We start from the raw sequence: 27,971 nt of genomic DNA, 5'->3' as shown, positions 1-27,971 counted from the left end.
GGAGGCCCTCCGACGGCCTCCCCGGCCAAGCTCCCTCCCCGCCGCCTTCGCGCCCTGCCCGCCCTCCCGGCCCGGAGGGGCAACGCGGCGGGAGGCTCAGAGGCCGGCAGCGAAGCAGCCGCCTGCAAACTGCGGAGCGCGGAAGCAACAGCCGCCGCTCGCTACACCCCCGCCCCCCCCGGGCCGAGCTCAGGGCGGCCGCGGCCCGCCCCGCCACACGTGACCGGGGCCCGGCGTCCGCCATTTTGTACGGGCGTCCCCAAGCAACGCCCCCCGCCCCCCGGCCCTCCCCGGCCCGGGCTCACCCCGCCCCCCCCAACCCCCCGCCCGCCGGGCCCGGGGTGCCTGGCTCGGGAGCGCGCGCAGGGCGGCCGGCGGCGCGCACGCGCGGGGCCTGGGGGGGGGGGCAGCCCGGGGGGGGCCGGGTCAGAGGAGCCGGGGCGCCCGCGCAGGCCGCCGCGACCCCCGGGCCGCCGGCGCCATCATGTACCGCTCCAGCAGCGGCCGCTCCGGCCCCTCGTCCTCGTCTTCGCACCGGCTGAAGGAGGGCAGCTCGTCGGGGTCCCGCGCTTCCCGCTCCGGCACATCGGGGCCGGGGCCAGGCCGCGGCCGGCCTCCCCCGCCGCCGCCCGCCGCCGGCGCCGCCGCCGCCGCCTCGCCGCCGCGCTCTGCTTCGCCCCGTCCCCCGCCGCGCCGCCACCGTTCCCCGTCGGGCCACCGCGGTGCGTCCCGCCGATCGCCGTCGCCGCACCGCAGCAGAAGGTTGCCATCGCCGCCGGGAGGACCGGGGCCCGGGGGGCCGCGGGGCCGCCGGGGCAGCGAGCACGGAGATGGCAGCAGCAGCCGGGTAACTACTGCCGTGCGCTGAGGGTCTCGGTGCTGGGCTTGCCCCCTCCCTCGGGGGCTGTCAGGCCGCGGGGGGTCCCCGCTGCCTCCGCGGCCACCAGCGATGGCGGCCCCGACCCCCGCGGCTTGGCGGGGGTGCCTGACCCGGCACCGGCCCCCCTCAGCGGTAGCGCGGGCCCCGGCTGTGCCCCGGGGGCAGCGGGCGGGGGGCAGCGGGGTCCCGCAGGATGGCACCGGCGCCGGGGTCTCCCTGCGCGGAGGGAGAAGCGCCGTTGCCCCTCGTTCCTTAGAGAGCCAAATGGAAACGAAAATAAAAATCATTGATTTCCATTTGAAGTCACGCTTTTCCTTTAATTTCCGTTACATTTTTATTTCTCTCTTATCGGCTAGAGCCATTTTAGATAAGGCTCAGAGATGATGCTATCTTTTGCTAAGGCAAAGGATGTAGCTAGCCGCTTTCCTCCATTTAACACTGGTTTGTGCTATTGTTTATGGGGCGATAACTTTTTTCATAGGACGTTGAAAGAGTGCTTTGAGTTCTTCCTGCTGTCATGGGCATACAATGGGGACTCTGTTACAGATTTATATCTTTGAGAGGTGTTCTGTGATAGGCACTGCTTTGTAGTTGGAGCTGTGCACAAGGTGTTCCAGTCTTCTCATTCAGTCTTGGCAAAATTTGATTTGGGCATGTGAAACTCTGGTTTGGCATCTGAAGTGATACCTCGGATGCAGACTGCCGTACTAACCAAAGGGTAGAGCCGTACTATTTTTTGTTGTGCGAGTGGCATTTGCTCACTGAGGTTTTCTGTTGTTGCTCCTTCGTGCAATGATTGTCTTGTCTGATAACTGTTAGCTGTAGCGTGTAATGGGTTCACTCTGCATTTGTATTGTGCTGAAAGAAGAGGTTCTCCTGCTGGGATATTTTAGGCTATGGTCACTCAATCCAGCATGTGTACAATTAAAAAGATCGCTATGCTCACTTTTTTTCCACTTGATCTGCAGTATATTCTGCCCCCTCCCATGTGCTGACACTTTGTGAAGTTGCAGGGTGAGCTGGTTTGAGGAAACGATGTGGCTGAAAGTCAAGCCAACAAAAATACGTTGTCTGCTATGATTCATGTCACGATGGGACCCCAAGAGAGAAGGGGGATGCCTTTTTGATGGTGGTACAGGGTTTTATTGTATTTCTTTGGAGCTGTAGCCATAGAAATCACAGGTGATGGTAGTGGTATTGGTGCTGTTATTTAAAAGTGAGCTGCCTGAAGGTATGGGAAGATAATGTATTTGACAGTTAAACCAAGCCAGGCTTAGAAGCTTGCCTCTGGCCATTTGTTTTTAGGCTGTATTTTTACTGTTATCTTAGTCCTATAAGTTGTCTGTGGGGTAGCCCTGCAAATTGCTTTGCTGGGGTAAGACCCAGGTTGAAAATAAGCAATTTTTTAAAAGGAGATAATTTTAAATCTGATTCATGTCAGTTTGTGTTGTGGCTCGATGGACAGTTGGATGATCACAACTGACAGGATGACAAACTGCGATACAAGAGCAGAACTTTATTAAACTGACTTCACCATCACCCAGTCTGCCATTTCACTGTATCCGTGATAGGCTGTGAACCTGTGCCAGCTGCGACGAAACTTTCAATGCCGAATGTGTTGGTTCTGACCTGGAGAAATTTGAACTAGGAGTTTTTGACTGGAAGCTTCCCATTCCCTCTTTAGGGGTAAAAAAAAAAAGTCACCCACTCCCCCACCCCCCCTTTACACAAACATAATTCTTGACAAATGCTGTTTTTCCAGTGTTATTTTGCACCCTCTGTCTCAAGTTACAGTGGTCATCTCAGCAAATTGCTGTGGATTCTTGATGCTTTTCTTGCCTATTCTAATTTCAGAGAAGAATGACTGAAAAATTATTAATCCTAGAAATTAGGCTTTAGCAAGTTAGCTAGTGCTGAATTGCTGAAGCAAATAGATTTTTTGTTTATTCTACAAGAATATTACTGCATTTAAGGAAAACATTTCTCTAGGAAGCAGCTTTCACAGTAAGAGGGGCCTTTAACTTGCCTTGTGCTGTCCATTGCATCTGTTAAAGCCCAGTGTAAGTAATTGTTAGATTATATAATGTTCACATTCTTTCCATGGAAGTTTTTGTCCACCAAAAGGTGTTTGGCCAACATTACTTCTTTAAAAGTGATGTTATAAAGTATAAAATGCATATACAGGTTGATTGGACTTTTTAGAAGTACTGTTTGCAAAATTAGCATTCATCAGAAAAAGATAAAAGCTGGGATTATGCTGATGTTTTCCAGACAGTGGAAGTAAGTTTGATCAAAACTAAGCAGAGAGCAGATATGTCGGGTCAGCATGGTCACGTAAAGTTTTAATAAAGTTTTCAGATTTATATGACTTAAGACCCCCTCTCCAGAAGTTTGAGGATACAAAGTGTAGAAATGTAGATAATTACACCGATGTTTTAATAAAGTGGCATTTTGGAGCTGTCACTGGGAGGAGATGAATTCAGACACAAGACTGAGGAAGAGGAAGGCTCTCAAGGAAGGAAGGCTTGGAAGAGGGGATTATATGTGTAAGAGTGGAAGATGTAGGGTATGGAATGAAGACACAGATGGGGTAAGGGCATGGGTTTGCAATGCAGAGAAGTTTTGAGTGCAAGCTCTAAGTTATTGTCCCTACCCTTCATATGAATTGGAGTATGGAAGGAGCAGCCTTAGAGATTTCTTCTTCCCTTTTCTTGATTCTGGAAGTTATTTTGGTTTTGGGTTGTGGGTTTGGAGATGGAATGCACGCGTTCCCAGGTTGTCAGCGTTGTTGCCCATTTTCTCATGCATAACTGGGATGCTGACTGCCGGTGGAGCTGTGTATCGGACACTGTAGATACAGGTGGTGGTAGTTTTTTAGTAGCTGGGGAGAACTGTGGAAATTGGAAGAGCATGGAGTGACAGCAAAGGTTTGGGGTGAGTATTGAAAAATGTAATGGAGGAGAGAAGGTCAGGGCTGTACAGTGAGAGATTTTGGTGGACTTGATTTGTTCTTGCAAGGTTGCTGCTTTTACTTGTCCCTGCTGACCTGCATGCTTATTCTTTTTATAGTTTCTCTCAGCTTTTTTGCTGTTTTGTAAGAAAATTGGCTGAAATTAGAGGAATGGAGTGTGTTGGGTCAACAGAGAAAGAAAAAATTAAGAGCTAGTATGCAACCTGTGCAGTAATTTGGCAATGGTAACTGCAGTTCAGGGACCAGAACAGGAAGGGAGGAAAATGCAGTGCAGTGCATAGGTGGGAATGGACTACTGGTGGTATTCAGTGCTCGAAATGAAAAAGCTATTGAAACTGGAATTTCTCAAACTGAAAAAAAAAAAAAAAATAAATTGTGAGGTTCAAATACATACCACCATAACTGCTGTCTCTGGGCAATCTGTATGGCAATCCTAGCATCCCAAACTTTCCAAAAGTAAACTATTTCTTTCCTTTGCCCAGAAGTTTGTTCTGAGATATAATCATCACTTCTCTGTCTCCAGTTCCTGGAGATGATTGTCCTGTATGTGCCCAACTTGCCAGCAGTCTCGATGGCAAGAAGATGCCCTTCAAGGTAATAACTTCTTGAGGCAGCCCTTAACAGTCAGTGTTACACTGGTCACAAGTGAACCTTCGAGTGTGTTTGTGTGAGACACGTGCACCTTGTACACATTGTATCTCAGCCGGGCTGTTGCAGGATCATATTGTGCTGTATAACACTGTTGGTCTTAGGAAGTAATTAAAAAGTGTTCTGCTAAGTGCTGGGATTCAGATTAGTGGAGCAAACCAGAAATTAATAATATGTTACCTTAGCACAAGGTTATGTGCACAGTGGATTCTAGTGCAGATTTGTACTGCAAATAATTTTGTTTATGCAAAATTGTGAGGGAATTCTTTTGCTTCCTGTTGAAGATTATGTTGTTCTTTCGGTCACTTGGAAGACTGAGCTGTTTCTGCTGCATCTTCTCAGGGTGGATGCAGACAACATAGTACACCTGCTGCTTGCTACTGCAGTTTTCAGTGGTGAAAGCAACATGCAGTGAATGACTGGTGTGGCAGAACTGAAGCTGGTTTGTTGCTTCCTGTTGAGCAGAATCTAAACCATGTTGGTTTAAAAAAGCAAAACAAGTATCTGTGTCTTCAGGTAGTCTCATCTGTTTCTGGTTTAAAAAAGCAAGTATCTCTGTCTTCAGGTAGTTTCATCTGTTCCTATGGAACCTCCCTTACTTTGATCGTTCCTGTGTTCTAGTGCCATATTCCAGAATGATGTGAGGTGTAACTAGTTAAGCATAACTTACCAGTAATGACATTTTCTGTATTGACTATGCGTCCAAAGGAAGGTCTGTGCAGAGGCAGTTAGCTCAGGCCTTCTCTGCTGTAGTTTTTTCAAAGGCAACATTACATAGCTCTGGTTTAGCTCTACCAATAATAAATAACAATAATGGGAATTCTACTGTAGAAAATGTTTCTGTAGTCACTGGCATTTCAAGTATTATTTTGTGCTTATTTGCTGAAAGCAGCATCAGGTGAGGAAAACTGTTAAAAAAAATCACTGCTAGAAAAATCGTTGTTTACACTGGTTTATACTTTAGTTCATGTTGTTATTAAAGTTGGAAAGGGCCAGAAATCCAGACACTTTTATTAAGAAATTCCTGGCACTGTTTTATGTGCAATGTTTGTTTAGCTGCTTCTCCTCTACAAAGAAAGGAAGACAGCGGCAAATCTGGGACTTCTTGAACTTCACTCTGTTTTTCCACCTTCTAAAATGGTGCTTTATGAAATGTATTTTTGAGTTGAAAAATTTCCCTTCTAGATAATGTAAATATAGAGCATGTTACTAGCAGCCGGGATGAGAAATAAAATGCAGTCAGTAGCCTTCCCTTTCTTTAGTAACTGGAGACAACTGAAATATTTGGAACAATTGTTCTTCTAGTTTGATGTTTTAGTTGATCCATCCACCCCAAGTCTCACATGTTAAGCAGAGCAGAGTCACTTGCCTTTCTGTAGCTGAGATTAAAATTCCCTGATTGATGGGCTTGCACTCTTTCTTTAATTTACAGAGACGTTCACCGAGTCTCCGCTCTGAGTCTTCAGTGGAACAGAGTTTGCGGATTACTGTTGGTAATGACCGGTATTGCATTGGCACACCAGAGCGAAGGAGGCTGCCTGATAGACTGGGCTCACCAATTGATAACCTGAGTGACAGGTATGGTCCTCCGCAGATGGGGATTCAAGTGTGTGAAACAGTAAGAACATGGGAATGGCTGTACTGGGGAACACCAAACATCTAATTAGCCCAGTGAATGCTTAGGGAATGAGGGTAAGAGGGCAAGCGTGTAGTGATGCTTCCCTGGAATACTCCCCCAGCCTCCAGCAAGTTGTGGTGCAGGGGATTCCTGAACAAAAGTCACTGCCTGGGTTCATAGTAACTCTAAACAGATATTTCTTCTCTGATTTTTGTCAGCTGCTTCTAAAACCCATATAAACTAAAAGTGCCTGGAGTATATTGCAAGAGGGAGCTGCTTCATTTGACATTTCACAGCTTCAGCCACTTTCTTCTGTTTCTTATGAACCTGTCTAGTCCTGACTGCAAGGAAGGTGGTTTGTGCGTAGCATAAAGCTTCAACTTCCTCATTTATTGGGAGTAATCTACTTTCCATATTTCTTAGTATAGTCCAGAATAAAGCCTCTAGTGTCAGTCAAAAAAAATGTATTTTTTTGACTTTAAAAACCCTGCAGAAGAGAAGTGAATCAGTCAGTCAGTCTCATATGTGATAAAATAAGTGTTAGAATTCTTAGGGTCCCTTGATGGGAGTCAAGAGAGAAACATAATTAGTAAAGACTTATGTTAAAAATACTGCTGTGAACAGTGAAGTATAAGTATTAGTAGATGTTGTTCAGAAATCTTTGCCTTCAACAGGTATAATCTGGCAAAAGAAGTGAAATTAGAAGGCTGTGTGCAATAAAAGTTTTTTATGTCTTGAATTGTGAAGTTAAAGATGGCATAATTCGTGCCTCAGAGCATGTGGTTGCAGTTTCAGGTCAGGGATAAGCGTCCAGTACAAAAAAAGTACTCTAACTTCCATTTTTGATGCAAATATCCTCAAGTTTTTTTAAAAAAAAAGAAGAAGAAAGAAAAAAAGAGAGAGAAAAAGAGGGAAGTGAGAAAAATAAGTGAATTTCCTGTCTTTTTCAAATGTAAGGTTAAGTTTCAGCAGGTGCAGAAAACTAAATGAGTTTAGTTTTCAGTACTGTCACTTGTACACCTCTGCCTCAGTTCTCCTGGGATCAGTATTTGATTTGTAAATGCCCTGTGCAGTCTGCATTCTTCTGAATGAAATGAGTGCGTGTGCCCGGGGAGAGTACAGTGGCTGGAAGGAGCAGGAAATGGTGTGTAAACTGGCACTGCTCTGGCAAATGAAGAATATGTGGGGCAGGGGTATGGGTGCGTCTCCTTGCTTCCTTTCTCCAGTGAGGTTTTATATTTAACCTGTTTTGTGGTTATGGTGCGTGGTTAGAAGTAACATAAGGTACAGCGGAGTTTATTTTAAACATAAGAGTGAAAATTACAAAGAACTTTCACTTTTATCTCTGTTACAGGACCCATAGATGTAAAACAAAAAGGTCAGAATAGACTCCTGAGAAGGTATAAAAGTGACAGATGAATCAGAATGAGAGTAAGAGAAAGTGAGACTGTGTAGACATCGGGTTTTAAGTGGCTTCCCATATATTTATAGCGTAGGTATGCAAGAACTCCATGTGGTTACATTTACTTTTTTTTTTCTTTTTTTCTTTTTTGTCCACTCTATTTGTGCTGGCTGCACTTGACTGAGTGGTGCCCACTGTCCAGAAGCTTTAAAGTATGTCCTGGTCATCCCTTAGCTATTCCTACATCTTCTACGTACTGCTATGACTTCCAAATTTCTTTACTGTTTAGCCATTTTTCGTTGTTTTTAAGATATTTGTGTTTGGTTAAGGATATCATTGATTGTGTATTTTTTCGTCATTTTTTTTTTTTTCCCACTCTGAGGGGCTGCCCTGCTACTAGGACACTGGCTTTGTATCTGTCAGTTTAAAGTGATAGGGCTTTAAAGTAGCCCTTATTGTGAGTCATCACTTGTTTAATACTGGGCATATCACGTTTTTATTTGGCATGTGGTACGTTCTCATTCTCATTTATAAAAAAAAATCTAAAAAATATAGTGTTTTCTGAAGATGTCTCTTCAAATTTTGAAGTAATTAGAGAAAATAATTCTGAATTTAGTTATTCTCGGCTATTTTTGCTAACTGCTCAGGGTTTTCAAGCAATCAGTTTTACAAATTATTCTCTGTCATTTCCAGGGCCTTGGGATGGCAGAGAGGTTCATTAGCCTATAAAGGAAATAAAATACCAGAGGATGGAAATCAGGGATGCTTTTGGGTTCTCCTGCAGCCGTGGATTTTCAGGATGCTCCAGGAGTTTTTCTCAGGGTGTATGTCCAGGTGCAGGTCCATCCTAAAACATCTGTAAGAACTTGCCCCAAGTTCTTAGGGCAGCTGGCCTCCTGCACATGTCTTAAGTAAGCGTACTGAATGCTGCTGGCCTATGACTTCAAGGTCACCTAAGCAGCTTTAGTCTTCTACTTCAACTGGTCAGTATTGTTTTGTTTTCCAGAATCTCAGTCTATCAAATTGAAGAATATATCTTACCCCTCTCCCTGTGTTCCATCTTCTGCTCTGTCAGTATTTTCAAGATATTCTACTACTGTCTGAGGTGGCATAAGCTCTACAGAGCATCCCACCGATTCTTTCATCTGAGGTTAATCCAAAAGATTAGACCATATCACTGCAGAGACTTGGTCTGTGCTAAGCTGTGCTCTGAAATAGCATTTTTTTTGGCATAATACCAAGAGTGACAGTTGGCTTGAGTATGAACGGCTCATCTGACTTGCTATTCAAAGGCTGTGTGTTAAGGTGGAGTCCTGTTGGTTGCTGACAGCAGAACACAATTATTTATTTCTGTTTCTATGTATGTGAATATATATGTTAAAAAATAAAGCTTACTTTAACACTAGTTGTAGTTCTCTGAGGAATCATGTCCATGTAGTCTGTGTCTGTTCTCCTGCTCTGAAACTGCACGTTCCAGTAATTTGTGGATTCTGTGTTGATGAAGGTATTGGGGTGGTCACGGTGGTACCACCTTGTTATCTTCTCTCAGGGATGCAATAGGCTGTAGTGGATGATGCTGGCTGAAAGCACCCAAACCTGTTAAGAGGGACATTTCTCTGTTGGACTATATTTACACAAAACATATTACAAAGTATCACAGTTTCTGTAAGGCAAGTAATCCTTTTCCTCACACCTATATTTAATCTTTGGGTTTTAAATTTGCATCTTGGCTGTTCAGAGTGTATTTGGAACATCTTTTTACTTGTAAATATAGTAGATTTGCTGTTCCTTTCCTTCTGAAGTATGATTAAATATTCCTTCTGCTTTGTCACTGCAGTCAGAGCATTTGAATTGTAGGTGACACCTGGCAAGCATGCATGCAAATTATTTGCACAAAAATCAGCTGAAGTGTATGGTGAAATACATCTGTTACTTCACCAGGTATGTTCTTGCAGCTTGTATAGGTTTAGCAGGCTCTTGGAAAAGGTGACACTGGGGATAGACATACATTTATGTAGGCTGTGAACAGCAACATTCATGTATGAAATTTAATTTAGATACTTTGTAGATATTTTTGTGCTTTTGGAGGGGGTGGATGTGTGTAGTTTGCTAGAAACTGGAAAGGTACCACCTAATGCTGTGGGTACTGGTACGTGCCATATTTGCCTTTTAAGATGTGTTGGACTGATAAAGCATCTAATAACATGATATGCCTTGCAGTGATGCAGGTTAGAGATAAAGTGAAGTTTTGTGTTGGTTTTGTTCTTAAATATGCAGGTGGAAACTATGAAAATACTGAAGAAAAAGACCTTGTCTATTATGTCTGTCATTCTTCAGTCTGGTGACTTTAAAAACTGGGGCTGTAATTTATCTGCAAATTTTTCTGAAGATGTTATATGGTATGACTTTATTTGCCCCTTCTCAGATTTATGGAGGGACTTTTCTGAGTAGGGAGGAGATGATTTTTGAGGATTCAGGCAATCATACATAGTTTATTTCAAGTCAATGTCTTGGTCGCTCAGGAGGGACATTTCTCTAGGTTTTCTGTCCCATTGATTTCACTTGAGGAGCATTTTTCTTCCCGTTCTGGGGGGATCTTGCTAGATTTTTTAAATACCTCTGAGTAGAAACAGCAGCTGGTAATGTTAAAGTGGTTTGGTTTATTTCTGCCTGATCTAAAGAGCAGTCCCAGAAATTTTTTTAGGGGTGGGGAAAAAGGCCTTAGTTACAACAGTACTCCTAATTGGAGGTGTGTGTAAGAATCAATCCAGAAGAAGATACTCCAAGAGATCCAGTTTGTTATTTTGGTGGTGTGCCAGTTGCACATCCATTGTGTGTAATAGTGCAGGGGCTGGCATAAAGAAATGATACTATTACATTTACTATCCCTGGTTCATAGGCATCATAAAAAACTGCTGCGTTTTGGGTATAGCAGTTAATGTGATTAGCGTCAGTCCTGTCTACAGATCTGTTGCAACAAAAAATGTTGCTAGAATTTGTGGTCCATCTCCACAGCTGAAGATAAAAAGAGGATCTGGTTGCATTTGCCAGTGTGAGACTGAATTATGCCTTGAATAATTAATATGAAATGTGACCTTGGCATCTTGCTAGGAGAGGTGAGGAAAGGGATTGTGGTCTGAAATATGATAGTAATTTTTTTTAAAAAAAACACGTGTAGTCTTTCTCCTTCACAGAAATAAATCCATCCTATCAATTTTTCAAGGCTCTCCTTCTGAAGTATGAATTGAATTGTTCACGTCGCTCTGTTTGCAGGTGACTTCCTAGGAGGGATGTATAGTACCATTAAAAATAAGTCTCCCTTTCTCCCCTGCCCTTTAAATACATAAAATGTTGCTTCTGTTTAGTGACGGAGATGTTATTCTGAAACTGGTTTGGGAATTTCTTACTCTTGAGTAGGAGTAAGACTTCGTTTACTCTGACTCAAGTACTTACGTTTATTCTACACTTCTTCTACACAGGGATGATATGGCTGATGGTCCAATATTCACCAGAGGCCTCTCATGTCCTCGAGGCCTTGAGAGATACCCGTTGCATGAAGATCAACCTTCAAGTCCCTTCATCATGAGACATGACGAAGACTACCGCAACCGAGATGTTTTCCTTCATCGTTCAGATTATAGTCTGCATTATGGTCGTCGAGAAGAGCTGCCTCGTGGATCTGACAGAGATGGTGACAAACTCAGGAAATCCTCCTACCCCTCGAGGCCAGAAGAGAGGGGACGAGAAATAAAGCGTCCACGGTACGAAAAGGATGAGAAGATGCATGGTGTGAGTGGAGAGCATCAGGGTTTCTCATCAGGAACACGAAACTACCGCAGACGAAGCCGCAGCCACAGTAGAAGCCCGAGCCCATCATACCTGAATGAAGAATTCCGAGAGCTTGACCGTGCAAGGAGGAAAAGAGAAGAAGAGGAGCGTAGTAGAAACTTGAATCATGATGTTTCGGGCAGTGGTTATGTGATCCCTGGCTTGACTAACACACTACAGACTTCTGAGCCTCGGTATACTTACAGGCCTGAGGAAATCCCATCCATGCCCAAAAAATCTATTCTGAAGAAACGAGTGGAGATGGAAGTAGAGTCTCCTGTTCAGGTTTGATCTCTGTTTGTCTATATGTTTCTATTTTCCAAACCAGTCACTTCATGATACAGAATGTTAGTTTGATTTCTGAAATAGAAAAGCCAAATCTTCGCCTTTTCCTGTCTTTGAGAGAACAGGTATCTTTTTGCAGGCCTATAAAAGTCAGGATTGCATTAGGAACTTTAAGTGGTGAAGGCATTTAATCAAGAATCATATATATTTATAAAATCTGAGGCAGAATAAAATGCCCTTGTTGAAATTCAGCCCAGGATGCTGAGATCTGGGCCAGCTTTTATAGAAAAGCTGACCCTTTTTGTACCACAGGCAGTCAGGACATTGATTGACGCTTTCTGCCTGTCACTGTGCCTCTTTTCATAGACTGAGAGAACTGCCTAGTGCATCCTCAGTACCTCTGGCTGAAGACATCTTCAAGTTTCCGTATTTTTTTCCCTTGGGGCTGTAGGCTGTGATCAACCCTACTTAATTTATACTGAAGCTATACTACCAATTGAGTCTCAAAATCAGAGCAATGGAAAGATAAGCAGTTGCAACCACTGTGAAAATTGACTTTTCTCATGTTTTAGTGCATCACTTTTGATCTGTCTGTAGTACTGATCAGTGTTGGTTTGACAGAGACATGTTTATCTCAGGAGGTGCTCCAATACTGAGGATCCCATTCTATACCTATTATTGGAAATGCTATTTAACATGGCATTAGTGATGCGTCTCTGAAGAAGTGACTGGGAATAACCCCAGTGCAGTTGTCTGTGATTAAACACAAAGTGTAGCCAAAATTATGTTACGGAGTTTCAGGTTTTACGTTTGCAGAAAGTTGATGAAATATAATTGTGATTTTGTGTGTTTTTGAGATCAGCCCTCATTGCTGGACATGAGGTTCCAGAATCATTAGGCAATTTGTTTTGTAATCTTCTGTGTTCTTTTTCAACTTGGTGTCTTTTCTAACTCTTTTCTTCAGCTGTGAACTCAAGGAGAAATTAACACGTTCCTTTGTTTGTTCTGTGAGGTGCACAGTCACCTCAGAAGGTGCTGTAGTAAATATTAACTTCTCTTTCTTTCAGCCTGAGGGCTTTTCAAGCAGTCCAGCTCCCAGCAAGGATCTTCCTCTTCTTTCTAGTCATTCATCTTTGCCCCAGAGCAACGACACAGCTCCTTTTGCCTCTGAAGTGGAGAACTTTCTCAAACGGTTTAACAAAGACTCTGTTGTGGAGTCCGCAAACAAGGAGTTGCGTGACGGTTTATATGAGTGGAGCCCACTTTCTGGGGCTCCCAAAGATGCTTTCACATTTGAAGAGAAGTTTGGAAGCTTCTTAAGTCACAAGGAAAAGGTAGAACCCAAGTCAGAGCCTGCTGATCGCCATACTGACTTCCTGCTGCCTCATGAGAGGGCCAGTCAGGATGGCAGCGGTTTCTCCCGAATTCTGGGCATGATGGCTGATTCTGTCAGTGCTCAGGAGAAGAGGCGGCGCAGTTTCCCTGACATTGAGGATGAAGAGAAATTTCTTTATGGCGATGAGGATGAAGACACCAAAACTGAATCTCTCACCATTCAGAAGCCCCCAGTGAGTTGTGGCAACGAGATAATAAGCCAGAAAGTGAGCCCACCTCCTTCTCCTGCTCCAGCTGTCAAGCTGGATCCGTTAGAAGAGCCTAATGCTGAGTATGCGAAGATCCATGACTTACTCAAAACCATTGGGCTTGACATTGGTGTTGCTGAAATTGGAAAACTGGCTGTTCGTACCCAGGAACGCCTTCATGGCAAAAAGTTGGCAACTCGTTCTCCTGATCGTCGCTCTTCAGATCCTCGCAGACTGGACCCTTGGGACTTGCGTCGCAGTCGGAGCGACACCCGATCTCCAGAGTCAGGCCAGCAGCGCTCAGCATCACCTCCGGTCTCTTTCCAGCAGTCTAAAGATGCATCCTCTCTTCAGAAATCAGAATATACTAAGAGCAAGCCGGTGGGACAGGATATACCTCCATGTGCACCAGAACAGCCCCTTCCTTCTGTGTCTCTCATTCCCTCAGTTCCACCAGCTCCTGCTAGTTTGCCACCTACACCTACTTCTGTTTCCCAATACCAAATTCCCAACTATTCCCAGTTTACTGCCACTCAAATGCCCCAAAACTATCCACCTCCCACAATGGCTCCTCCAGGGTATGATGCATATGGGCACTATATGGCATATGCAGCCCCTGGCTGGACCATGTACCCCACAGCCCAGCAGCCTAATCCTACACTGCCAGAAGCTCATGGTCTTCTTACTATGGCCATGTCAGCGAACCCCACGCGTCCCAACCTCCGGGTGATTGAGACAGTGTCTATGGGAAAGGATGTCCCTGATTTAAAAAGAGATGGTTCTGTGCTTGTTCATGTCCCTACCACTCCTGCTCATTCCAAAGTGCCCCTTCGTCTGTCTTCAAACCCTTTCAAAAATACCACAGAGAAGATGTCGGATGAAAAAAATCGAGCAGCTCAGAAGCAGAAGGTATGTTATCTGTTCTGATATATCAAATTATGTTGGACTGCTTGATTGCTGGGGTAGAAGCTTTTCCTCTCCAGGTGTGCTGCCTTTTTTTCCTGAGTGGCTCCAGTTTAAAAGCAGTTGGACTACATTTGCTTTTTTTAAAGGTGCCTGGGCATTTGTATTACTCTGTGACAATTGTAAAAAGCGTGTTTAAAATCCCCCAAAGCTGTATGCCCCTAGATTATGGCTGAACAGATGAAATCAAGCACAATGTTGAAGTTTGTGGGGCCAGCCAAAATTTTACAGAAAAAACACATGGTGGCCACAGCTTGGCTTTATTCTGCTGAGCTCTAGATATTGAAATACTTGGAGATACCTAAATACAGAAATAACTGAAGGAATTGGTATAAAAAAGGTGGAGCTGGGCCTTTTTCAGTGATGTCCAGTGGCAGGACAAGAGGCAATGGGCACAAACTGAAACACGGGAGGCTCCATCTGAACACAGTACATGGTACAGTGATACCGTGGTTATACATACATTAAACATTATTAAGTACATGCTAAAGGATGTCATGATTGACAGTTGCGTGCTATTTTCCCTCTACATTTGTATTATCTCTTATAAGAATCACAGAATCAGAAGAACTTTAGGGAAACTGTTCTTTATTTGGTGCATCTGACACCAGTTTTGGTTGTGGGGTGTTAAATGTTTTCCTCTTCCAGTTACTTTGGTTTCTATGATAATTAGAGAGTAGTGGGGAAGAACGTGTTTCAAAATAGGAAACTGTAGTTATGTAACTGTCAGAGGACTGGAAAATTCCTGAAAGTTGCTTGGGTTTTCAAACTGGTGTCCATTCTATCTTTGTTGTTAAAATAAAAGCATAGAACCATAGAATGATTTGGGGTGGAAGGGACCTTTAAAGGTAATCTAGTTCCAACCCCCCTGCCCTGGGCAGGGACATTGTTCACCAGACCAGGTTGCTCAGAGCCCCATCCAACCTGGCTGTGAACACTGCCAGGGGTGGGGCATCCTCAGTTTCTCTCAGCAGCATGTTCCAGTGGCTCACCACCCTCATAAAAAATTTCTTACTTGTGTCTAATTTGAATCTACCCTCATTTAGTTTAACCCTTGTTGCCCTTTGTCTTGTTGGTACAGGCCTTGGTAAAAAGTCTCTCTCCATCTTTCTTATAAGCAGCCTTTATATATTGAAAGACTGCGATAAGGTCTCCCCAGAGCCTTCTCTTCTCCAGGCTGAGCAACCCCAACTCTTTCAGCTTTTCTTCAAAGGAGAAGTGTCCTAGCCCCCTAATAATTTTCATGACCCCGAGAAGTCCGTGTCTTTCTTCTGCTGGGGGCCCCAGAGCTGGAGGCAGTACTCCAGGTGGGGTCTCATGAGAAAAAAGTAGAGGCAGAGAATCGCCTCCCTCAACCTACTGGCCATGTTTTTTGTGCAGCCCAGGATACAATTTGCTTTCCGAGCTGCAAGCACACATTGCTGGCTCATATCTAATTTTTCATCTACATATGCATATCTGCATTAAAGACATTCTTTCAGTGTAGCTGTGCTAATGGTGCATTGTGTTGGTAGATCTGCAAGTAGAAAGGCAGCACATGGTAGAGGCTGGAAGCTTTTTGCCTGCTTAGTTACATCACGTTCTTCAGAACAAATCAGGCTGTGGAAAGATGGACCACTGACTCCAAGAGAAGCTCAAAAGAAGTCACTTTAAATTTTCAGATTGCTTGCATAAAGTGCTACATCAACAGACAAGTGAGCTTCCACTGCTTGCAGGAATAATAATTTACTTCATCTGACACAGCTGAAATTTTGTTGTTAATGAAACTTGGCACTTCTGGAAGAGCTCTGTTGGCTGGAGGTGGGTGGTTTTCTCCTGCCATGACATACCCTGGTAGCTCACCTGTGCATCTTGGCCGAAGTTCTAGGGCTTTGTCTGCAATACAGGTGTCTTTGGTTCAGTCTTAGTCCACTCTTTTTTTGCTGGGATGACTTGGAGTATAAAATCTTGCATCTTCCATTTGATGCCCCTATGCTGGCAGAAAACCCAGAATGAGAGAATGGTGATTTGGTGATTAAAAAAACACCAAAGATTTGTGGCACTTAAGACATGGTCTGTGTTGGTGGAACTCCTGTCAGGGCTTAGTCCAGGCAGGGTCGAGGAATCCTGCCAACATTTACTTTGCCGTAGTAGTAGTGATTCTCTAGGGAAGGCAAGGCCTTGGGTCAGTTGTTTGTTCAAGGGAGGAGTTGGTAGTAAGCTTTAAGAGCATTGTGAAGGTAAGTAAAATTGGGATTTGTCTCTTGAAAAATGAAGCTGAGAAGGAAATGGAAAGAACTTTTCAGGTTTCATTTTAGCATATCGCCTGGTTTCCTTCTGTGAGAATCAGTGAAAACCCATGAAAAGTGGATTTGTGAGCTCGTCATGCCACAGTGTACCTTATTGAGCAAGAAACAAACTTAATCCAGGTGTATAATGTCAGACAGTTACACCTGAAAGTTATTTTTAGTGATACAGTTACTATCAGATTGAAGCAGAAGCCTAAATAACAGCTAAAATTGGCCAGAGTCAAAGCAGGAGGTGAGGTGAAGGGCTTGAAGTCTTTTGTCACTGATGGAACATGCTAACTTTAGAGTTACAGCATGAGTTTTGAAGAGCCATTTAGCATTGGTCTCGCTTACCCCTGTAGAAGACAGTCAGCTGAGCCTAAGTGCCTTGGGAAACGGCCCATAAACAAAGCGGTTCTGGGGAATACACTGGCCAAAAGAAAAAAAAAAATGCCTTCATATAGGGTTGAAGTGTGAGCACATGATACAGTTATCTGCACATGCAGAGGAAGAGGTGTATTTGTTGTGTTAAAATACTCAAGAACATTTTGAGAATAATAAGCAGTGTTCTGTGACTGGCAAAGCGAAGTCTTGCTGTTATTCTTGTAAGACTGATTAACTTGTGTTGGGAAGAGGAGAAAATCCAGTCCTCTCGCAACCTTTTCAGGTGATAGAAGAGAGAGAAAAACTGAAGAATGAGCGAGAAGCACGGCAGAAGAAACTTTACTATCTCAAGACTGAACTGGACAGGCTTCGTAAACAGCAAGGTACAATGCATCCCCCACCCCCTATTTTTTTCCCCCACTGGGATGTGTCACAAGTCCTAGTACCTTCTAGGAGAATTGAAAACCAAAAGGATAATAGTCTGTAGTTTAATATTTTCATACTCCAGGCAATGCAGAACTCTTGAGAAAGCTGTGACCTAATTACTATATTAAAATTAATTATATTAGAATTTGGCTGTTACCCTGAAGCAAACAGTTGCTCTTGCATCTTTGGCAGCTTGGTAAGTTAAATGAATCGCACTTTATGCATTTTAGTGCTTCTTTAGAAGTGAGAAATAGTAACTGAAGACATGTCATTGTGCCTTTCAGTTTTTCCTGAATCTTATTTGAACAAGAAGTCCTCTCTAGACAGAGCTAACTTTTATTATTTTTAGATTTTTTTTTTGGTCCAAGTCAATATTAATTTCTCTCACTTTTGGAAAATTATACTTTCAGGTTAGAATGTATTGATAAACTTTTGCTTATTTGGTCACGCAGGAAAATAGAGGTTATTAAACTGATTCCCTTTCTTGAGGATTACAGTGCCTCTGTTAGGGCGGTATGTTAAGGCAACCCTTATAGAGGTGGGTTGTGCAGATTTAGTGATGCTGTACCTGTCAGTCATTTCCATCTTTATAACTTCCTAGTCAAGATTTGTAATATTTTGATTAGTATTCTACTTGTTGCTGGAATAGTTGTACAGATCTTAAGATAATTTTCCTGTTGCATTTCCATCTCTTCTGTTTCCTTGATTGGCTCAGGAGAGATGTTGAGGAAAAAACGTCGTGAGAAGGATGGACACAAAGACCCCTTGTTGGTTGAGGTGAACAGACTACAAGAGAATATTATGAAGGAGATTTCAGAGCTGCATAAAGAATCTGATGCCGCTGACAAGAAGCAGTCTGAGCTTGACAAAGTAGCACAAATCCTGGGGATTAACATATTTGAAAAACCGCGAAAACCATCTGTGGAAACCAAAGATTCCTTGGAAAAGAACAGCAAGTCAGAAAATGCAAAAGGTCTGGAGAAAACATCTTCCTCCAACAAGGTAAAGTCTTCTGGTTTGTGTGCTAATGATTTTCCCACTGAGAGAAGAGGGCATTGGGGAGACAGCCGCTCCCAGCATTTACTAGAGGATCATTTGATGTCATTTGTTATCACATCTCATGTGCTGGTTTTGATGATACATTCAGGTGAGAGTCAATGCATCAGTGTTTATAATTTCCCTCAGGGTTTGTGCAGTTCAGTACCACTTAACTGGTTTTGATCTTGGTTCTGCTGAGGTGTTGGTTGGATTGAGCGGTATCATGAGTGTTTCGAGCTCTTTGGTCTCAATACCAGGAGGACAGACATTTTTACTCTACAACATTTTGGCTTGGCCTGTCAACATTGGCATTTGCCAAACATTTGGCAAGGCCTGTTTGTAGCAGCTCTCTGCAAGTTTGGAGCATGTTGATCTTCTCACTGTGTGATAGTATTAACAAATCACAAGACTTATATATGATTGTCATCTTAACATGATTATTATGTACATACTATGTATTCTCTCTCAAGAAATGTCAGTATGCATCAGTATGGTCTCTCTAACATGGTCTGTGCTACTGAGCACTGGGTATATCAAAACAGGCTTATCACATTCTAGAAGATAGTTTTCACTTTAGAAGTAGTGTATGATAGTAACATCTGAAAGGTTATGCAGGTATCAGGAGATAATTATCCTGCTTTTCAGATGTTTATTCTGGTACATAACAGAAATAGCTGATGGGAGATGGTAGATGTTTTTTGTGTAGACGTTACTGTATATTTTTTGAGAGGAAAATGTAGTAAGGTAAGAGGTATTTCTACAAGGTCACTCAAATCTGTGTATCCTGTAAACTTCTCCTTATGCTTCATCCTGGTCTGGTTCAGAGAAATCATCAGATGTCTTTCATTTTAAGGCTTGCTTTTGTGTTTTGTTTTTGTTGTTTTTCAAAACATTACTGATGTTTAGTATCCACTTACTTTTACAAATCATTTGCTTTAGTTAGTACATCGTAAAACTAAAGCAGGCAACAATGTCCGTTAAATCTTACATTGCATTAAGTTGTATTGCTTCCTTTTCTCGAGATATGGCATATATGAATATATTTTTCATTATTTTAACTTCCATTGTTTGTATTGTCTGAACCCATAATGACTTGATCCCCTTTTCATAGTTCCTTATTTTAGCATGGGAAATGCTGAGTTCTAGCCAGGAACATTTTAATGTTTTCAGATATCTGTAGGCACATAGGACGCTGCCTTTAGTCTCTTAAGATTCACCTTGTAATTCTGATTGTTGGCTTTTTTTAATGAAAAGAAAGATGGTACAGGCCTTTTGACACTGAGATCGGTTGACTCTGCCAATGTAACGGCAAAAATGTATGCCTTTCTGCTTATTTGCAAGCTACCTTGCTGTCCCTTGCTGCTGAACATGTCTGTGTGTTGTAGGTGAAACTGGCCTTGTACTAAACAGACAGATCGTCCCCTTCTGGGCTCTAAATAGCAGCAAATTATAAAAGCATCTTTGAGCTGGGGTTAAGCACAAACTGGGGTTCTTAGCTGTCACCTATCTATATGAGAAGCATTGTCTTTTTAAAGTACTCATTGAGATGGTATTGGGTGGGTGGATGTCTGTAAATAACATGAACAATGACACTTCTTAGACATCGTGAACCTTGTTTCACGCGCTTCCTGCAGATCGTAAGTTGATCTTTTCATTGTTTAAGAAAATGTCAGTTTTGCTGTGTTCTTGCAGACAGAATATATGCAAATATTCACTGGGTCACTTCCTACTTGGCTACCAAGAACTAGATTGTATTGGGATATGGCTATCTGTGGGGTGCATAGGGGCCTGGGTGTCTCTGCATTGTTTGATTTACAAGTGTATGTTTTGTGGGGTGGTGTTAACAAGAGAGAATCTATCCTTGTTTGTCAAAAGAAATTTCAAGTAAGGCAGATGTTATTTAACAATTTTGAATCTGCTTAAGTAAATTTATTCAACATTGATAGTGAATAACTTGGAAATTAATGCAACCAACTCCGGTCTGCTAAGTTAACATGCTTTTCTTTCCAGACTGCCATGCAGATTAGAAATGATAACACAATGGACATTCAGCTATTGAAAATGTAACTCAAACCTCAAAAAACATCTAGTATTATCATAAGCTAAATTAGCCAGCCTCATGATCTATTTCAGAGATTGTTTGGTTTACTACTCTGCAGTGTTTAGTATTAAATTTGGGTAGAGTCCTGAAATGTCTGTGTATCACTGTATGGCGTCTTTCTGTACAAATCAATGTACGTGCAAATATTACATGCTTAAATGACAGGATGCTTCACCTGATATACTTAGGTAATTAACAAAACACCATGTTTCTATTATTGCTAAGCAACGAGTCTTCTGGAGCATTCAGGAACTCTCAAATAATCTGATAAAGCTGATTGAGTTAAATTACTTTTAGTCAACTAATTCTTACTTCCTTTTTCATTCTGCTTTCATCCAAGCTACTTTTACAGTAACTTTTAAATGATTCTAGAGGAGCCATTTTAGGTCTTGTGGGCATTATTTGGCTAGCATGGTAAACTGGAACTATTCAGATCTTTATATGAAACCATAAAGTGGGAAGGGTGCATGCCATAGGGAATTTGTTCATTTGGTTCCTTGATTATCTACAACCATCCAGCCATTACATCTGGGAGCCTTATTGGAAGCGCTTCACTGCGGCCACGCAGCGTCTTAGTCGGCAATACCAGCTCTCTGAAACAGTGGAATTAGCCTGGGCGCTGAAAAGCAGGTGATATATTTTTTTTTTTTTGGTGTGTGTGGCTTCTGCTAGAGGCAGGTTCTGAGTTATAGAGCATTATGTCTGCCCTGCTTTGTCTTAGAGAAGTGTTTCCTTTTGTTTAATTTAGGAATCAAAAACTGCTAATGAAAAATCCAGAGGTAGAAGCCCGAAGCCAGCAGAATCCTCTTCACAGTCCTCCAAACATCCTTTCCAGTTGGCCAATATTTATGAATATTATGATGCAGGGAACCACTGGTGCAAAGACTGCAATACCATCTGCGGGACCATGTTTGACTTTTTCACACACATGCATAATAAGAAACACAGACAGGTATGTTGCAGGCTTCCTTCACTAAGTGCATTTCATATTGCTATAAATATTAACACTAAAACATACATCACAGAACATTTTACAAGAGAACCTGAAGTAATAATGAACCCAAGAAGTTGCTTACCAAATTCTTTTTCCCTAATGTTGGACTTGAGCAGTTTGTACAACTACCAGTGTGTTCCGACCAGTGTAAATGGGGCCTCTGTTCAGTTCGCTCAGGAACTAGCATTTGATATTTGTGTTTCTTATTTTTCTTGTTCTTTGCTATCATTCACATTTTACCCTTTTCACAGGTTATTTTCTCATTATAAATTGCAAAATGGGAGGGGAAAGAGAGGAAAACATAGGTCCTATAATTATTTGCACGTTGATTTTAATGTTCAATGTTCTGAGAGGATGTTAAAAAGGAAACAGACAAGTGTACTTGCCTTGCTGGTGTAATATATGAGCCTGTATACCTCTGTCACTGTGCAAATAGACCCTGGATCCTTACAACAGACCTTGGGCTTCGAAGACCCAGAGTGAGACCAAACAAGACTCCATAAAACGCATCGATAAGATAACTGTTCCTGCCAAAGGTATGTTAGGTTTTTTTTAACTTGGGTATCATCTCCCTTTGCCCTCCAGCAGGTTCCAGTTGCTCAGAGGAAGGAATTTTAAAAATTTAACCATGTTATAGAAGTACATATAGATACTGTATTGTTAGATGAAAGGCAAATTATTTAGTTTCCTGGTCATGAAGCAAGAGTGTAGGAAAACATAGCATGGTTCCTTCTCTTCTTTTTAGAGTTTATTTTTTTATTTTGAATACCAGGTGACTTTTTCTTTCTCCGGTGTAGTTCTGAAGTGATTTTTGCTAGCTTACTAGAATTCCGGACATGACCGCAAGAGCTTTTGCTGCGTTTGGGCATATCTTGTGCAGTACTCCACACCGTCTTGCAACAGACTCTTCAATTCAATAATTTTTTAGTAGAGATGTCCCTGAGAAATCACTGATGTGTACTTGGTAGAGTGGATACAGAGAATCTGAGAAAGTCTTATGGAAGGGGCTGTGAGTGATTTGAAAATTAATACAAGATTTAAAATCTGAATGTCTAAGTAGTCCTGCCAGTGATCAGTCTCAATTTATTAATCTGTTGCATACTTCCAGTAGTGCATACTAAAGGAGAATCTGCAGTGTGTTAGATAACTGCAGCTGTTTCTGTAGGCACAAGGATGCAAGTCATGCTAACTTCAATGAAAATACTTGTGTTCTTTTTATAAACCAGGTGTTCAGTATTTGAGTAGACTATACCACAAAGATGGAAAATAAATTAAGACTGTAGGAAACATTAACCTACTTGAATAGAGAGTAGCCTTAATATGATGGAGGACACTAAATTTTTTGAATCACAGTAATCAAGCTTCATCTCTTCACATATTTGTTTCTGGTAGCGGTTGTTCCCATACTGTAAGCATAAGGAGAGCAGCATTAACTGTTCCAAAAGGAACATTGCTGGAGGTTTTGCTGTTGTTCTTTGATATATTTATCTGGCTCTGTTAAGAGCTTGGTATTTATTAAGATTTGTTTCTCTGATCATTTTCTTTGGCCTTTTCAGGCTCTGAGTTTCTCATTCCCATCACTGGATATTATTGCCAGCTCTGTCATGAATTTTTTGGAGATCAAATCTCAGCAGAGCAGCATGTGAAAAGTCATCCCCACAATGAGAAATATAAGGTTGGTAACTGGTGTACCAGGAGTGAGTCATTCCTTGTGTTAGCTTCTCTTTGTTCTGTCTTCCTTTCCTGAAGAATGACATTTGACTCCTTGGAGTATATGTATGTGGTTATCTTCACTACATTCTGTGGAACTCAATAAGCAAAACTTCCCACTACATAGAGATTAATCTTTCATCTGCATGAGGTTAAAACAGTGTTTAAGTCCCAGTGTTGATTTTCAAACTTTTCTGTAAAGTGATAGCACTGGTGCAAGCCATCACTCAATTCACATTAAATTACAGAATGAGGAGTTTGTAGCATCTCAGTTTCTTGGCAGGAAGTAGTTCTCTGCTCTCTTAGTGTTAGGATGGCACTTAATGAACAGGTCAAAACTGTTACAGAGCAGAATTTGTTTATTTTTTGTGGAAACAGTGACTAAAATTGGGTCATTTATTTCCACAGAAATACATAGATGAAAACCCACTTTATGAAGAGAGGAGAAATCTAGACCGTCAAGCTGGTTTGGCTGTAGTTCTGGAAACGGAGCGCAGGCGGCAGAGTGAACTGAAACGGAAACTAGTTGAGAAACAGAAAGAAGAGAAGGATGAGAAGAAACCAAAAATAATAAAGAAAGAGGAAACAAAGAGCATACCAGAGCTTGGAGAAGGGACTAGTGAAACTCAAAGCAAAATAGACTCTTCTGGGCGAAAAATGGGTATCAAGCTTAAGCTGAAGAAGGAAGAGAAGAAGGAGGAGAAAAAAGAAGAAAAGAAAGAAGAATCTAAAAAGGAATCACCAAGCCAGACTTCCTTTGGGAAATTCAGCTGGAAAAAGACTGAGAGAGAGGATAAAACCCCAGGAGGAGCTATTGCAAAGGAAGAGAGTACAGAAGGAAACAAAGAGGAGAACAAGTGTCAGTCTGGGAAACCACATGTCAAGCCCATTGAAATCAAACTGTCTGGGAAAACTGTTATTCCGCACACTAGCCCATGGACACCAGTTGTTTCCACATCAACACCAGCAAAAATTCTACCCAATCTCCCAGTCCCCACAATGATTTTCAGGAAGTCTACTACTGCAACAGTTAGCAAACCAGCACCTTTGAACACCTTTTTATCCATAAAATCCTCTGGTGCTACCACCAAACCACTGCCTGTGGTAAAAGAAACGAATGCAGATCTTCTTCTGCCTCCGGATATCATCTCAAAAGCTTTTGGAGGAGAAGAGGTAATATTAAAAGGGGCAGAGGAAGATTTGAAAGGAGCAGAGAAAAGTGAGTCTTCTCAGACTTCTGATATACCACCTCCACCCCCTCCTCCACCAGCAGTCCAGCAGGCAGCTGTCATCCCTGCAGATGAAGTAGCTCCAGGTGTGTCTGAAAGTGAACAGACAATGCTGGCAATGCCTGTGAGACCCCCTCCACCACCACCACCTTCAACTGCTTTCAGTGAACAGGCAAAAAAGGTAGAGAAACGAAACTCTTGCTTGGCCACAGCCAATGCTAAAGATCTCTATGATATTTTCTACAGTAGTGGTGGAAAGGGTTCGGCTGACAGCAAGCTTGCATGTTCTGCACTTCCAAATGGAGAAAACTCTACCCTAACAAAACCTGCAGACTTATCTGCAAATCCTAGAATGAATAACAGCTCATCCTCCTTGAAAGAGGATTCTCAAAATGTAGCTACTGAACTTAGCCACATCCACTCAGCTGAAAGAAGCTCAGAACTGGAGAAAACTGATATTCAGGAGACTTTCATACTTCATACTGAGATGAGCCCTGACATTGAAAATGGTATTCAGAAAGAAATAGGTCAAAAATTTCAGACTTCTCTTTCAACAGGTATTTGGACTAAATTGAAAGAAGATTCCTCACAGGGTAATAATCAGGTAACAGGGAGTTGGGTTCTTGGTGAGAATCAGGCTGAAATGAACAAGAAACCACTTCAGCCTCAGCTACTGGAAGTGTCAGAAATGTCGGTCACAGAACTGCCAGAAACAAAAACTGCTTCTGGTATCCAGATACCTGCAGAAATTGAACTTGTGGATATAGGAGGTAGAGAGCGGGTAGGCAGTCAGGAATTCTGTGATCTACAGAAAAGTGAGGTCCAAGAGGAAGCTGGACAGGAAGATGCAAATATAACTGTGATTACTAACACAAATGTTACCGGTACCTTGGAGAAAGGTACAGAGATGAAAGACTGGGAAGTAAAAGCAGTAAAGCCTGAGCTTAGCTTACACCCAAAGACTTTATTACCTGAAACACAGAATGAAATTAAACATTTGGGAAATTCCCATTCGGTAGAGGAAAACTTAAGTGATAAGTGTAGAACTCAGTCAGAAACTGGTAGTCCAGACTTGATCTGTGATTCTCAAAACAGTTCAAAAGAAAAAGCTTTAGTAGCAGGAATGACGGAGGAGAATTCTATTGATGCCTCCTTAAAAGATTTAAAACTGAAAAACGTAGCTTTGGAACTGTCTCAACCAGGAGTCCTTGGTGAAGTTCCCCATATTTCAGAAACCCAGAATAAGATTTCAGAATTGACAAGAAGTTCTGGGGACACTTCCAGAACTAGTAATGGAGAAAGCCAGGTCATCACAGCCCATTCTTGTTCTGAAAGTGGTTGGGATCTATCAAATACTCCAAATGTAGAAATAAAGACTGGTTCTAATGAAGTTAGTGCTTCAGAATTGACAGAGGTATGGCCAGACACGTGTCTCACCAACACAGAAGCTAGAAGTAGCATATTAGAAGCTCCAGAAAAAGGCCATGCAGTATTAGAAAACCAAACCCAAAGGCAGGAAGTTGCATGGTTAGTCAATGCCTGCACTGCAAACATTGTTGAACTCAGATCCAGTGTAGAATTAGTAGTTGAAGTTGAAAAAAAGTCATTAGGACACACTGGATCTGATGCAACATTAGATAATGTTTTTATCAAGAGAGAAGCAAAAGAAGTAGGGACTGGAGGCTTTTCAAGGGCTCGCTCCGATCTTGTCCAAGAGTCAGTAGCTGTTTTATCAGCAGACTTCCATAGGGAGCATCTCTCAGAAGCAGCTGTCCCTTCCCCAGAAACAAAGCATGAGGTCGTAAGAACCTCTGCAGCCAATAACTTTCATCTGAATACCACTCACTCAGGCTTGAACACTGAGCAATCTGAAAGTCTCTCTGCAAATATTTGTATGGATAACAAGAAAGTTCCTTCAACATCAGAAGATGTGAAACACAGTGAGACTCCCACCCACAAAGCAGAGCTCGGGTTCAAAAGCACTGATTTCAGTTCAGGAGACAGTAAGGTGAAACATGAATGCTTCAGCATCCTTACAGCAGAACTTTTAAATGAGAATACAGAAGAAGTCTCAAAACTAGGAACTGTTGCATCCATGCAGCTGGAGTCCAGTAAACTTAAGAAGCTGGGCATTGGAAAAACAGTGGAGGAAGCAGAGATTACTGATTTTGCTGCATTAACTTCTGGTAGTCGGGAAGATAAATTTTGCACGCGGATTTCTCGAACGGCTACGACGCAGCTTGGATTTCAGCCCTCAAATAGTGACACTACAGAAGTGGTCATGCCAGTTCTAGAAATGCAGGGCATTTCTCCCGTGTCTGAGATCCTTCTGCAAGTGGAGCAGAGCAAAGGTGGTGCTGTTGAAATGCTGTCACTGAGTTGTGACGGAGGCAGCACAGAAAGTCAGGCTTCTGGGTGCATGGAAACTTTCCTTCCTGGGCTCAATGAAATACAGGGAAAGGAGGGTGGCTCAGGAGGCAAGGGAGCATGCACCATCCAGAGCAAGAAGACTGAGCAAACAGAAACTGCTGACAGTAGTTTGGAAGCTACAACAAATTCAGGAATCGCTGAAAGCTTAGCAGAAAGCCCAGTGGGTTGAAGTGAACCCAGCCAGTCCCAATATTTGAGGAGCCAGAGCTGGGATTATGTATAGGCTTTTTGTTTGTTTTTTTTTTTTTGTTCCAGTTGAGGGTTTTGGGTGTATTTTGCATCCTGTGGTAGGCCTTGACTAAAGTGAAACTTACATCATCTGAAACCAGACACATACTTTATTCTGTACATAATTAATCGTGTAAAATGTTTTTTCATGTGAATTTTTTTGCCAATTTCTTTTCTACACTCTGCTATTAAAATGGAGTCTCTCATTTATAATGCGTGCGTCTTTGTTGTTTATTTTGGGGGCTTTTATTCTTTGACCATTCTTGGATTATTTCCAGCTCACCCTGTTTGTGTCAGTAGCACCATGAGTAGCCCAGCCACTGGGACAAGCTCAAGAACAGCAATATAGAACTTGAGGAAATGGAGACTTGCGGAAGAGCTAAAACTGAAAATTTCTTTAAACTGTAATGCATGGTTTTGTTTACTTTCATTGTTTGAAATGCAAGAATGTGATTAGAGTTGATTTTGTTTGTTTGTTTATCTGTCTCTGTGATTTGTAATTACTGTTGTATTACACCTGTACTTAAGCTGTTTCATTGTATTGTATAAGCACATGTATGGATGCCACATCACTAAGCAAGGCGAGAAAATCTGTCCGACTGGCTTTTGGAGAAGAAGACTAATCGGTAAGGCTCTGTGGCCTGACACCTGGACCAGACATATTGAGGTCACTTACATGATTTGAAATGGGCTTTCTTTCATTGTATTGTGATCCAGTAACTATTTGTGTTAAATCATTTAGCAGCTGACCAGCTCTGAAGAAGCAGAAGATCAGAACCCTGGTGTCAGGAATTGGACTCGCTTCATGTGATACAGACACATGCATGCCTACCCTGAATGGTCCTTGACCTATCAAAAGCTCTAGTGTGATGGTTCTCATTTGTATAGCTTGTTAAAGACTAAAGTATTAAATGTGTTTGCTTGGATAAATATAACATTTTTATTTGTAAATTGTTTAAAAAATAAACTTACGATGTTCAACAAGA

At 42.2% G+C, this 27,971-nt stretch overlaps 1 protein-coding gene across 3 annotated transcripts; it reads left to right on the top strand.

Annotated features, from left to right (window-relative positions):
• Positions 1-226: 226 nt before the first annotated feature.
• On the top strand, positions 227-27,971 carry ZNF318 (zinc finger protein 318). Of its 3 annotated transcripts, XR_013931397.1 has the most exons (11): positions 227-847; positions 5,932-6,077; positions 10,999-11,632; positions 12,700-14,124; positions 17,113-17,212; positions 17,971-18,257; positions 21,143-21,346; positions 21,825-21,924; positions 22,945-23,063; positions 23,507-27,611; positions 27,728-27,971. XR_013931397.1 is itself a non-coding variant. In XM_080408149.1 (10 exons), the coding sequence occupies exons 1-10, from the start codon at positions 485-487 to the stop codon at positions 26,924-26,926; spliced, it is 6,798 nt and encodes a 2,265-aa protein (XP_080264275.1). In that variant the 5' UTR covers positions 227-484; the 3' UTR covers positions 26,927-27,971. The 3 variants fall into 3 exon arrangements, 2 of the variants coding, with proteins under 2 accessions (XP_080264275.1, XP_080264276.1); XM_080408149.1 differs by having other exon boundaries at positions 23,507-27,971; XM_080408150.1 differs by lacking the exon at positions 227-847 and adding an exon at positions 9,357-9,460 and having other exon boundaries at positions 5,959-6,077; positions 23,507-27,971.

The sequence above is a fragment of the Falco punctatus genome, assembly GCF_963210335.1.
Source record: "Falco punctatus genome assembly, chromosome: 12".
NCBI lineage: Eukaryota > Metazoa > Chordata > Aves > Falconiformes > Falconidae > Falco > Falco punctatus.
This window is presented reverse-complemented; position numbering and strand designations above follow the sequence as displayed.